A 13,434-nucleotide genomic window follows, 5' to 3' on the forward strand; every position below is an offset into this window, starting at 1 on the left:
AACTATAAAAGCGTTTCTTATATTATTGATAGTGTAAGCATCTTAAACTTTCATTCTGACAAGAATGTTATTTTGACTTGGTACACTAATAATAATGTTAGTGTTGTTTGATTAAATGATACAACAGGTTGCCATACTGTGTAAAGCTTTGTTGCCAAGCAATAGCATGGTAGTGGTAAAACCTCTCTGTAACACTCAGCTGGGATGTAAAGTAAAACTATTATAACCTCATCAGTTGTTACAAACACAGTTTTTGCTCGTACTGTAACCTCTTGTAAAGACGATTTCAGCTCTGGTATGTTGTTTCTTTTGAGTCTTTTTATGGAAACGGATTGTAATTTACATGTAAAACTTTTTGGTCTTTTTTTATATAACCAGAAATTTAAATGTTAAAGGTTTTGTTAAAAAATCGATCAATTTTTCCTGTTTTTACAATGATTTTCTTTCTGCCAAACTTGATTAGAATGATGGTTTGACATCTTCCTAAGTCCTAAAGGACAAAAAAAATACACAGAAAATCAAAGCGGGGGTCCTTTTCATGCATTGGAGGAAAAGAAACACAAACATATGAAAACTGAGAAAAATGTCCAGGTAAGTTCAGAGTAATAATTTTGAGTTGTCAGTGTTTTACCTCCTCTACAGATTGATCAGGTTATCAAATTTTGGAGAATCGGGACAGAATTTCACGGTGGAATCAAGCTGCCAAACAGTCAGCAGGGAAAAAAGAGAAGTAATTTATTGCCATCTAAATAACAATTTAACTCTGAAAAAATCATACCAGTTTAGACAAGTGCTTTATAAACTGTCTGTATGTGGGGGTTGGCTCCTACTGAAACCATCAGATCTGATCTGATCTAAACACCCAGACTGTTCTTTAAGTCCTTCTCTAGTTTTTCCTGAGACCCCTGGTGTCCTGCTGGGGAAGTGGTTTTCAGAGAGAGGGGAGTGTGGGACTAGATTTCAAAAAATGCTTAGGTCACAAGTGCCAGAGTGACATCCAGGTGGATGCCAGGGTGCAGGTTTTCTCAGCAGAATATTATGTTGTTCAAGATTATTATTGCATCTCCCTTCTCTTGTCTGTAGTCATAATGTTATGGCTGATAAGTCTACAGGAATAAAGAGATTAGACCCACTTAAATCACTAAGGTAAAAATCTCAACACTTGCTAGGCTGTTTTGGTCATTCAAGGCTTTAGTTTTCTTAATCGTTGTTTTTTTTTTATTCATAAAATTCAATTTGACAAGAAGCAGGAAGACAGTCGAGTGAGTATGACACCTTGCAAGTTAGATGTGTTCAAGGCCTTCCATGTGAGATTCAGTGGTCACAGTTTGAGGTGATGTTGAACTTTAATGTTTCCTTCTTTCTTTCTGGCAAGTTTTGTGTGAATCAGGTTAGTAATTTTTGCAGAATCCTGCTCGGAGGCAAACACACGAAGAACAAACAGCTTCTTATCAAAGATCGTGAGAACGAGGCTGTCCAAGCAACAAAAAAAAAAAATACTTTTCATACTATGAATGAGTAAGTGACAAGAAGAGTTTGTTCAAAAGCACCAAGTGAGAAAATGTTCTGCAGTGGATTTAGTCTGTTTTGGTAAAATAACATAAATTATCTCCAGCCTCACAAAGTGGCATCAGGATACAGAAAGACTGTAAATCCTACAGATGTCTTTTAGTTCATAATGAATTTTGGATAAAATACAAAACATCAACTCTGAGAAATCCAAAAAAGGTTAAAAAAAAAAACAACTGGACTTCTATTCTGTAGCTGAAGATGTTTCGCTTCTCATCCGTGGAGCTTTCTCAATTCAAAAGCTCTGAGCTGACTTATAATGAAAAAACAAATTTTCCTGCCCAGTGACAGACGGTGGAGAAATCTTTGTGATGTTACAGAAACAATTCATTTAATGTTTGAAATGTTTGAAGCTATAAAAGGAGTACCTGTCTCCACTTGTGCAAAATAAGGCTGATGTACGACAGAAAGTGAACAGGTCACATTCTTCCCAGTCCTTCACCGCTGAGTCACTTACCCTCTGAGCGTTCTGGTGCTGGAGGCTGAAACATGGAGTTTCGTGGAGAATTCCTCTGCTTACACCCTCTGGTTAAAGAACTTGAAAGGTTTTAGTTATCCATTAAAAAAATACAAGGTTTTACCAAGGCATCAGTGATGACTAGTAAAAAGTCCCCCAGTGCCACAAGTAAATTCTACTCACATTACATAAGGGGTCGGATCTTTATTTTAAAAATTGATGGCAACAGAACTGCATTTTTTTTTTGGTTTTGTCTGAACGTCAAACTAACAATGAGGAAACAGTTGCAGACAGAAAGCTGACATTTTTCAGAGTGAAGATTTGACAGCGAATCAGACCAGGAAATTAAAGCTGTCATTAGAAAAAAGAGGTAGAATAAACTGAGGTTTTAACACCTCAGCATGGAGTAATTTAAAGTTTTTTAAACTCTGGATTTAGTTTTGTTTAGATTTTTATATATTTTGGTATTCTGCTCATTTCTTGTTTTTTTGTTTGATGCATCATTGTTGCCACTAGATGTCCTCCACAGCTGTTGTTTCCAGCTCCTTATATGCCACCTGTTTTCCATTAGTAATCAGCACACTACCATTATTCAATACAAAACCTCCCTGTTTCTATCTCAAATATTCATTTGCCGAAGAATAAATCTAGAAGCAATATTTTTCTCTTATCATTTGCACTAAGTAACTAAAAAACAACAAGAAAGGAAAGTTTAAAACAAAGGAAACAGTTAAATTTTCTAACATCTCAACCTCTGAATCACAAGTAACTTAAGTTAAATATATGGCATCATCCTAATTAACCAGGTAAATCATACTGAATAAAGCTATTTACTTTAGAAATAACTGGAGGTAAAACTTAGTGATATATGAAATGACATCTGATGCCAGATAAGCTTGATAAATAGTGTTTAGCTATAATTTTTACATTTTGGTGTGATGCTTTCCTTTAAAAATGACATAAGCATACAGATTTGAAAAGCAAATGGTTATAGTTTTATTTCAAATGTGATTTTGAGAAGTTGTTGACACATTACTATGTTTCAAATCAGTGTCTACATCACGTTTACTGCTTAATTATTCTGTTCGGTTTACCAAAAAAAATACTAACAATAAAAAAAGGAGCAGCAGTTTTACTTTTAAGCAGCCACATTACTTCACAATAATTCTGCTAAAAAAAAATCACAGAAAGGTTTAAGTTGCAGTAATAAATCTTGAAGGGAAATGCAAAGCCCTGTCATTTTAAGTTCTTTTTTATTGTTTTGTTTTACAAAGTTAGTCTTGATGCTCAGATTTGCTGACTTGCAGAAACGACACTCTGTGCAGCTATAAAACCTCCGTCTTCAGGTAGTGCTTCGACCTGTGCTTCACCTGTGGGCTGTTTAGGGCCCTAGGTGGTCTCAGGTCGTAGTCCCCCATGCACACAGCCACAAAGAACAGGGTCCCTCCGATGACCAGTCCCAATCCTCCAAACCATCCTGAGAACATTGCCTCTCCATACTCCCACCGAGGCATGGCGTCAGGAAAACCTTCATCCCAGAACTCCACCACAGTCGTGTACGCCAAAACAGACACAGGGGCCAGAGTAGTGAGCCCCGAGAGCCACGTCAGGACCCCGCTGAATATAAGAAGACCTCTCTTTACACCAGGCTGGCCCACAAACATCCCAACCCCCTCCAGGCCCGGGAAGGCAGCCAACAGAGCAAAAGCTCCAGTGCCTATAGATATTAACATGAGAACCCTGGAGATCTGGAGATCCAGCGGCAGTCCCAGGACCGAGTCGTAGGCCTTGCACTGAATTCCCCTCTCGTCCGTGTAGAGGCAGGTGAGCCACAGCCCAGAGAACCAGTTCTCCACCTCGTTCAGGTCGGAGTTCATCGTTTTCCACAGGGGCAGAAAGGCGGTGACCAGCGACGTGACGAAGCTCCCAAACGTCACAAAGAGTGCAGTCCTTTGCATCATTTTCGTTGTGAGGAAAACCATCTTTAGCATCCGCGCACGGAAAGTCTGTGCTGTGATTCTGCTGTTCAGGTACGTGTTAACGGTGTAAGGGATCCAGTGTGACTCAGTGGCCCGGCCCAGCTGCTGGAAAAGGCCCCACTTCTTCAGCCTCCTTCATAAAACGCCCCTGATAAGAGGGAGATAATCCTGGACTGCAGCTCAACAAAAGACCCACTGTTTGCTTTGAAGGTTCAATGTCATCACAGAGAATATTGAACTCTGTTTCTTAAATGAAACCAAATATGTGAGATTCCAGACTGTGTGTGTGTGCGTGTGCGTGCATGTGTGCAAACTTAAACTTAAATAACACGTACTGACACATATAGGAAGAAATAAAAGCTGCTTCCATAACCAGAAACATATTCACAAATCTGTGAGGTTTAGTACATATTCTCAGATAAAACAGTTGCACCAACATAACTGATAGAGTTTTGTGATTTACTTTAATTAGGAAATCTGCAATCTGAAAGAAGTCAAAAGTGGGACTTTTTATTTGCCAAGTGTCTCAAGTATCTGGACCATGAATAGCACTTTGTGCTCACTCCAATGGTCCCGACAACGGTCTAAAAGAGGCCAGTTGTATCCAATTGTGAGTTACACCTCAAGTCCTTGGAGTTCTTGTAGTATGATGGCCAAAAAAAAAAAGTTTTAAAAATCAAGTGAACTTCCTTCATGAAGTTTTCTTCTTAGTCTCCTTAATTAAATGGCTTGGGGGGAAAAAAAGGCCTCAGACTTGTCTGCAAAACACCACTTTTTTGTTTAGGTGGTTTATTTAAAGCGATAGTTGGATGTTTTAAATGGACCTGACTGTACTGACTAATGAAGGATTTACAGTTTAACACACATATGTAAGATATTTGTTTTTAAAGCCAGACGATATTGGGTGGGGGTGGGGGGGGGTGAAATACTTTTAGAAGCAGAACGAATTTACTCTGAATTCAAGGAGCATCATCTGACCTCATTGTACAGATCTGCTAAAAACAAAACTACATATCCATGTTTAATCTGACGAAAGGCCAAGATTAACCTTTAGTTTCCTATTATATTTGATAAGTTCAACAATTGTCTTGGCTCTTGTTGCAAGTATGTACAAATAAATTTTAAAAAAAACATCAATTTGTGCCAGAAGTTCAAACTTCACTATGTTGTTTTTCAGAAGGATGATAACAATTCTCATTTCTGAAAACCTACTTTGGAGCATACATTTTCAAATTAAGATAAATAATTTTACAGCAGCAACAAATACTAAACTGCTGAAGGGCCAGCGGCATTTACACGAGACTAAACTTTAGTTCAAGGTTAGATGGTGTCAGAGAATGAAGGTGTGTGGTGATGTTCCCGTTAAAATGTCGAAAACAGACAACCAGCAAATGATGGCTGAGTGTATTGACTTTATTAAGGCTCTGAATATGCAAACCCCATGAGGGCATATGATTTTAACACTGATGATACTATTGCATATTATTGTTATATGAATGAAGACATATGATTAGCTATGGTAACATTACCTTCATCTGTTAACAGTAATGACACAAATGGTACACATTCTAATACTTTCTATATGACTTCTTAGACTCCTTACAACATTTAATCCAGACTTAGAAGGTGGATCATGAATGAGAATAAAACAGGTAGAGAGTTACATAAATTATCCATTTAATGGCATACAACATGTATTTAAATAAAAGTAATAATTTGATGACCAGCCTTAAAACGTCACTTAAACTTTTCTAGTGTCACAAGTAAAATTATATAGTTTAAAACAAAAAGCTTGAGTCCAATCAGAGGAAAACCTTGCAAAATGTTTGCTGTGCATACAAAATAAATGACAAAGTATATAAAAAGAGATTTTTACAAGAGTGTTTCCAAGCAAGAATCCAGTTTCTTCACTGCTGATTGAAATGTACAGTAAAGCATGAGCGCTGAGGATAAAAGGCATCGATTGTACATGAGTGTGAGACATGCAAGGGTTAAAAAAAAAAAAAAAATCAGGGCGGGAATGTATAGAAGTATGTACAGGAGATCTATGGCTTCTAAGAGAGAGGAAAAAGGAGCTCCGCTCTGAATGATCCTAAATGTCAGAGCCCATCTCAGCACACTGTTTATCTGATATGTGCGTAGCTAGAGACTCAATGATGTCCAACAACAGCAGCTGGCTGAGAGACCGCAGGTTGGGAAGCTTGGATACCTTTGGGAGGGGAGGAAAACAAAAATAAAATGAAAAAATGAGCTATAAAATAAGACAAGTCAGACTGAAATGGGTAATAAGAAGCTGCTGATTGCACATGCACAGAGAAATGACAAATAGCACAAAGGAAAAAAAGGCTAAACAGGAACACCAAGAGCAGAGCTAACACTCCAGTGAAGTAACGTGAAAATTGAGTGCTTCGCTGTTTCTTTGGATAACAAACAATAATCAGAGTGCCACTGTGACCCTCATCGTTCTGTGATGAGGTGCTTACACAGCCGGCCGAGCTGTAAACAGTCTTCGCTCTCTGTGCAACATGAAGGGTGCTCCACAGAGGGGTCAAAGAAGCCAGTTTCCCCGCCAAGAGGACGGGACTAGAGGGTTAGCTCAGCTGCAGTGAGTGGGCAGCACACCCCAGAGCTCCGGACACAAGCCCACCCACCTTGATGAACTGGTGGACGATAATGTGGAGGCAGTGCTTCTTCATGTCCAGAGCCTGGGTCTTGTCCGCTGCCTCCAGGATCTGCAGGGAGAAGTGAGAGAAGATGGTGTTTATTCTGCAGGAAAACAACAGTGCGGTCCAATTAGGTCACAGCACTCCCGTGGTGAAAAACATAAATACCTGCAAGACATTTTCCACAGTGACGTTCATCTCCAGATTCTGCTTACAGTAAGCCTGCAGCCTGTTGTTGGAGAAGCCATAATAATATGGTGCAGCAAACAGATAGCTGTTTATTAAGGGTCAAGGAAATAAAAAAACAATGTTTTTTTACATGCCACCTTTCAGTAAACCCATTTGATATGCACTGTAGTTAAATTTAAAAATATACTTGTATGATAAAAACAGCATTAAAGATGTAAGAAACCAGAGACAATTGACATTACTTCATAAATATGACACAAAGGAGTTTAAGATAAGTTTTGTCTAATAAATAGTGGTAAGTGACCCTCTGTTGTCAGTCAGTGATGTGGTGGGAACCTAACAACTTTAAAACTAATGAACACAAGATGACTGTGTCATGAAGTGAGCACAGTACAAAAACCTGTCAACACAAAACATTGTGTAGTTTAAATTTCACCTGAAGCACAAGCTCTTTTTTTTTGACAAACCAGCTTTTCTTATTTTGATAACAGTGATTTTACTGGAGAAGTACAAAATTTGTGGATATACATGTAATTTTTCTGAGAATTTTGGACCAAAAAACAAAAACGAAGGATACAGAGAATCCTCTGGAGGCATGTTGACGTCACCATAGTAGATATAACGCAGCATGGACTCAAAAGCCTGCTTGCTTGGGACCATTTCACCGATGGATATATTTACCTGACCGTCCTCCGGCATGAAGGAGCGAAACATCGCCTCAAAGTAACTGGAAAATCAGGACAATAAACATCAATGGGACAGGACTACAATCATTACAAACAAAAAGCTGTGCAGAAACCTACAAAAAGAGTTTGTATTGTGACTACCTGGACCGGGCTGCCAGTATTGCTTTATGTGCGGGCCGTGGGTGTCCGTCTAATAGCAGAATAATGTCACAGAACTCCAGACCGCCCCCCTCCAGGTAGGCTTTCATGTCCTGGACAAGGGAGGTCCCAATATCCACAGGCTGGTCTGAATACACTCTGGGGGGAGGGTGCTGCTTTCGCCGCACTATTTCCACTATCAGTGGCGTGGAAAGATGCTCAAATTCTTTAGTCATGATCACCTGGTTAAAGTGTGATTCCTTCACCACAAAGTTAAGACAGTGCTCCTGGGGAAAAAAAATATATCTTGGAATTAATGGTCATGGAAGTTCTCTAATTTCATTAATCCTAAAGAATAACCTAATATTAAGCTGCCTGGTGGAAAGATCCGCAAGTCATTCTGACCTACGACCACTAGAGGTCAGTTAAAGCAACATTCACAGCTCATGTTTTTAGCTTTTTATGTTCTGTATCTGGATGTACCTTGAGCTGGTCCAGTTGCAGCTTGTTGGCGTTTTCGCAAACACTGAGCACATTCTGCAGATCCACAGATGCCTCGATGTACTGAACGCAAAGCTGCTCCAGCCGAGAAAGCTTAAAACTCAGTGCAAGTTTGTACACGTCCATAATCAGAAGAACATCCTGGACATGACCTGCGTCAGCAAACGGGACAGGGATAAATATGCATACATTTCCTAACTTGCAGATCACTGCATTCCCCTGAGAGGTATTAATGGAAGTATACCTCTGCGAGGGTACTGGATCTTGTCGGTGTAGAGAAACTGCATTAAGACTTCAAAAGGCTGGGCTTCTGCTTCCCTGATGGATACTTCCAGCAGAGGCTGCGTGCCCGACGGCCTATTGCCTGCTGGGATATCCCTCGGGCCTCCAGCTGCTCCCTCATCGCTTTCCTCACTGCTCTCCCGTTTGGTCCTCTGCAAGACAACAAATTATCTAACATGTTTTATTACCCCATTTGGTCTCACTGAACTCCTATTAATATGTTTACATTAGCTGTGATGATTCTTAAATGCAGTTTAAAGGCATGGTTAACTCTTGTTTAAATAAAGAAGAGCCAGAAGTTTTAAATTATGCCTCTGTAGCTTCTCCTGTAAAGAAAAGCAAATTAGATTTTATTGTTTCTCTTTGAGAACTGTGTATAAAAAGAGTCGTTTTAAAGAGAATGTTTTCACTTTACTGCTTCATTTTTATATCAAGTCAAAACTGAATTGGTTCACTTTGAGTGTCTGAACAACACTGGTGAGGCTAACATTAAATTATAATTTAAAAAAATGTGACCCAAAGGTCCAAATACTGCAACATGTGACAAGGGAACTGAACTTGTGCATTTTTTTAGTTTTCATTTTTTGGACTGAACTGTCTGCTCTTCCAGATCAACTTGACGACAGTTTATTATTAGTCAATGTGTGAGCAGTGCTAAAGAATCTGGAGTTTAGACAAATAATATATGGCCATTGTGGAAATTGAAAGACGTCCTCTGACAGTCTAGTTTCAAAATATGAGGTGAACTGGTGGCAAGGCTCTGACCTGTTTCTGCCGATCCCGAGCCTGCAGGATTTTCTTCCGCAGCCACTGACACCTTGCAGTCACTATGGCAATATGTCCCAAGACTCTCTCCTCCCTCTGTAAACAACACAACAGGTGTGGAAAATACATGTTTGGTAGACCATGACAAAGTAACCTTCCATGCAATTTTTTTTCAGCTGTTTAAAAGCACTAAACAAGAAAAACCCACCTCGCCTAGAATAAACTCCACATCACAGAACTGACGGTTCTCCCACAGTTTCCCATAATCCTCGTGGAGGGTACATTTGGGGTAGCTTGAGAACTGCAAAATAAACATTTTAACAGCAGTCTGACTTCTCCCATTTAAAACAGATTTGTTACAAAGTGTCTAAATAATAGAAAGCATGTAAATCCTAGTTTTTGTAACTGAGCTGCAAAGATTCACACCAACCTGGAATCTGTACATCTCCCCGCTGCGCACATTGTTGTCCACAGTACCTCCAAAGATGTACATAGCATCCTGAATCACAGCTGCAGCGTGGAAGAGCCTCCCACTTGGCATCTGAAGGGGGAAAGATGGAAGAAAATCTTCTTCTGTTGCGGTGTCTTTATCAGCATTTCCTAAAAAGCACTAACACACATTTAAATACCTATTCAGAATGGGCAAAAATCTGCTGTTACATAGAAAAAACAAGGTGCTGACACGTGTAAAAGAGTGCAGAAGAAATAAAAGTCATAAACAAACACATTAGTTGTTAATTAACCACCAATTTATTTTGTTCGTACCTCACTGTCAAGGCTGGGCTGGATCACCTCCCAGGTCTGAGAGTCAACATCGTAACAGTGCAGCTCATTGGGCAGAGTGTTGTCAGCAGCGCCTCCAAATACATACAGGTGGCGGTCAAAGGCGACCATAGTGTGTCCGTAACGTCTCTGTGGAGGTGGAGGGGAGCCCCGCAGTAAATGTTCTGTTGGGATACGGGTCCACCTGAGAGAAATCAACGAACAAGTCCCGTGATATTTTTGTGGCATACGCAGTATTAATAACAAAGCTTTGTAAGGAAGGGTTGTGCTCACATGCGGCCTTTGAACTCAAACTGAAAGAGGTTATTAGTGATCTTGGCACCACTCTGACCAGAAAACACAAACATCTTATCCCTGCACACAGCTACAGGGAAGTTGCAGCAAGATGGGGGAATCTCACCACTTTGATCAATCTGGTGGACCCAAAACCAAAGAGAAAGGAGCACAGTTCATTAAGTCTTTCTGAATGTTTTACTTTTAATGATTTACTCCTTCAATATGCAGATGAACAGAACTGGCCTCTTCCCAGCACGCATGTTCTCGATCCTGCAGACTGATGGTCCACATGTCGTTCAGCCTGAACACAAATGGCAAACATTAGTAAGTTCAGATTTAGCACACAAATCAACGTGCAGATGTGACCAAAAGAAATCATGATCAAACATACCTGGCATTCCCGTCATAGCCAGCAAATATCCACAGCTTGTCGTTGTAGACTGTAGCTCCATGGGCAGACCTGGCCACCGGCAAGCTAAAACGGTCGTAGGATTGATAAACAATGGTGCAGATAAGAAAAATAGTTTGACTGCAAATTGGCAGGCATGAAACAAAAATAACTTAATACATTACCTCCCCTCTACTTTCCATTCAGTCCACTGTCCCGTCGCAAACTTGTACTCAAAAAGATCATTTTTGTTTTTCAGGTTTGAATTTGAATAGATATCTCCAGTGTAGCCCCCTGAAATATGATATAATCAAACTTTACATCGCTTCAGTTTACAAATTGTAGAAATAAATGCATATTTTCTAAATATTGTCGAAAAAGATTAAAATACCAAAGACAAACATGCTGCTGCCGTAGACCACAGCTGAGTGGTGATATCTTGGAGCAGGTGGGGTTCCAGTAGTGAAAGCTCTATGAAACACATAATAAACAGGTGATAAATCCAGTTTTTCACTCAAAGTGTTTTTATTGACGCTGCTGCAGTCTTACCGACACCAGGAGCAGTCCTTCACATCGAAACGGAGCAAATCATTCAGCATGTTCTTCCTGTTAAAGGGCATAGGGATGTAATTGTATGCAGTGTACAAAAAGAGGGACAACCAGCTAAGACAAATAAACAAAACCCTCACCCATTGTCTCCTCCAAACACGTATATGGCATCTCTGTAGGCCACAACAGTGTGCTTGCTGCGCCTGTGTGAGGATAAACAACGCAGAAGGTGAACACAGGTAAACAAGCAGGAAGTGATCGTGCCTCTCATCTGTCTGTGTTACCTGGCACCAACAAATTCATCACAGGGAGGGAGTCTTCTCCAGCGATGAACAGTTTCAAAAGGGCCGAAATTAAGCGTCAAATATTCCACGCTATCAGAGCAGCTGTGGTCAAAATCAACACTCGGGGCCACTTTAGTTGATTTGCAAGTCATTTTCGCTCACTCATTTGACAGGATCAGTTCTCAGGGCCACTCGTCCTCTGTCAGCGACATCATTAAAGGCAAATTTTCTGCCCTGGTAGCTGTTATTTTTCCTACCAATGTCCTGGGATGGACAGCAGTAAAGTCAACTTTGTTTAAGGCAGAAACTCCTGATAATTAGCTGCTAGCTAAGCTCACAGCTAGCATCGGCTAGCCAGCTAGCGCTGTGCTACCGCTAACTCCACAGAACAAACAGCGGTTAAAGCGAGTAAACTTTAACAAACAGCGGCTAACTTTAGGCTAAAATGCAATCTTAACCGACTCAATACTTGGTCCACTTTGAATACGTATTCAGTGATGCCGTAACGAGGCATTAAACACAATAATAGACGGGCGAAATCACAGTACGGTATCAGAATCAGCTGCCATCCACGCCCCCGTTAGTAAGACCGGTGTTGTGCTGAAAAAAGTAACCCCTTTCAGTCTAACATAAAGAGTCCCGTAAACATATATGCCACAAATAATAAAAAGGCAAATAACTGTGTCAATAATAGTATTGGGGAACAAGATTAATTCGGCCCTTTTTTAAATTTTAATTAAGTAAAAACAAGTGCCTGAAATGCACTTCCTGTGAAGAGGGGTGCTTTTTTCGGTACAACACCGGTGAGTGCTTCACTTCCGGCTGAAGTTCCGGTTCTGAGACCAAATCTGTTTTCATGAGTTAAAGATGCTAGAGACGCTTCAGTAAGTGATGTTGAAGTGTTTTTTTTAATATATATATATTATCAGCTTACCAATAATTACAAATGTTGTTTATTGATTTAAATAAACACTATGAGTTATCAATTTTAAACCTTACCATCCATGTAGGCCCAACTGTGAGTCTCATATTCACACATTTATTACAGATGTTGTGAGTTTACAGGTTCCATGCAAAGTCAGATGGATTTAGCAACCCAAACTGCATTTTATTTTTTAATTTATCATTTCTCTCTAAAACGTTTATCAACATTTATTAGGTTCAATAAACTAGACGGTTATAATAATGTGTGAATATTTTCAGAGATAAAGTTATTTTAATCCTACAACCTCAAATTTAAAACAGAACATGTTCCTTTTTTTACTATTTAATTAAGTTCTTATCCTAAAGACTTCCTCTGCTCCATCATGCTGACATAAAGTTGTAAACATTCACCCAACATGGTATCAATAACGCTTAAAAAAATCAGCTGTGTGACAATATTCATTATGCACTTAATGACTTTTTTCAAAAACTATAGTAGGTTATGTCTTTTATTTAGATTAATCATTGTAAATGGATTTTCTTTAAAACAAACAAACAAACAAAAAAAAAAACATAAATAGTACCACAGAGTGGTCTAAAAAGAGATAATCCAACATTTTCTTTTTGAGCCTTGGCAAATGTGCTCTGTGCTCGTGTTTGATATGTTGAGATAATTTCTTCAAACTTACCTGACCATCATGTGATCATCCTGCGAGTTGTGATGGTGAAAACACTTGAATGTGTTTCTTTTTATGAAAGCTCTTATGGTGTCCTGGCAGGGACGGGCGGTCAGGGGAGGCAGGTGAGGCAGAGCCTCCCCTGTCATTATGACAAGAAAAAAAATAATCATAACATAAAATGAATATTATTTGTCCACTGATCTTTATGTATGAGTAATTTTTGAACATTTTTATGGTCTAAATCGCATTTTTATAGTCAAAATCGCTGAAATTGCATATTTCCTGTTCAAATATGAGGGTGAAACGCGAGGTGCGGCAGCA

The 13,434-nt window shown here is 39.5% G+C and overlaps 2 protein-coding genes across 3 annotated transcripts; both read right to left on the bottom strand.

Moving 5' to 3' along the window:
* Positions 1-3,302: 3,302 nt before the first annotated feature.
* On the bottom strand, positions 3,303-4,094 carry si:dkey-98f17.3 (uncharacterized protein LOC793143 homolog). The gene has a single exon (XM_017413750.2). It carries the CDS (start codon positions 4,015-4,017, stop codon positions 3,352-3,354), a length of 666 nt encoding a protein of 221 aa, XP_017269239.2. The 5' UTR covers positions 4,018-4,094; the 3' UTR covers positions 3,303-3,351.
* Positions 4,095-5,397: 1,303 nt separating this feature from the next.
* On the bottom strand, positions 5,398-12,111 carry lztr1 (leucine-zipper-like transcription regulator 1). Of its 2 annotated transcripts, none has more exons than XM_017413590.3 (19): positions 11,510-12,111; positions 11,366-11,428; positions 11,226-11,282; positions 11,068-11,147; positions 10,862-10,970; positions 10,680-10,763; positions 10,532-10,589; positions 10,286-10,425; positions 9,995-10,196; positions 9,660-9,770; positions 9,438-9,530; positions 9,230-9,325; positions 8,427-8,616; positions 8,165-8,334; positions 7,685-7,968; positions 7,435-7,584; positions 6,837-6,942; positions 6,657-6,737; positions 5,398-6,214 (listed from the first exon to the last, which is right to left on the bottom strand). In XM_017413590.3, exons 1-19 carry the CDS (start codon positions 11,659-11,661, stop codon positions 6,098-6,100), a joined length of 2,343 nt encoding a protein of 780 aa, XP_017269079.1. In that variant the 5' UTR covers positions 11,662-12,111; the 3' UTR covers positions 5,398-6,097. The 2 variants fall into 2 exon arrangements, with proteins under 2 accessions (XP_017269079.1, XP_017269078.1); XM_017413589.3 differs by having other exon boundaries at positions 9,660-9,839.
* Positions 12,112-13,434: the final 1,323 nt, after the last annotated feature.

Source organism: Kryptolebias marmoratus, linkage group LG1 (assembly GCF_001649575.2).
Source record: "Kryptolebias marmoratus isolate JLee-2015 linkage group LG1, ASM164957v2, whole genome shotgun sequence".
NCBI classification, from domain to species: Eukaryota; Metazoa; Chordata; class Actinopteri; order Cyprinodontiformes; family Rivulidae; genus Kryptolebias; species Kryptolebias marmoratus.

Bases quoted from the DNA above. Each gene is read 5' to 3' on its own strand.
- si:dkey-98f17.3 (XM_017413750.2), bottom strand. From the start codon at position 4,017: ATGCTAAAGATGGTTTTCCTCACAACGAAAATGATGCAAAGGACTGCA.
- lztr1 (XM_017413589.3), bottom strand. From the start codon at position 11,661: ATGACTTGCAAATCAACTAAAGTGGCCCCGAGTGTTGATTTTGACCAC. The intron at 11,429-11,509 runs GTAACACAGACA...ATCCTCACACAG, and splicing joins GATGAATTTGTTGGTGCCAG to GCGCAGCAAGCACACTGTTG. The intron at 10,971-11,067 runs GTATTTTAATCT...ATCATATTTCAG, and splicing joins CAGCAGCATGTTTGTCTTTG to GGGGCTACACTGGAGATATC.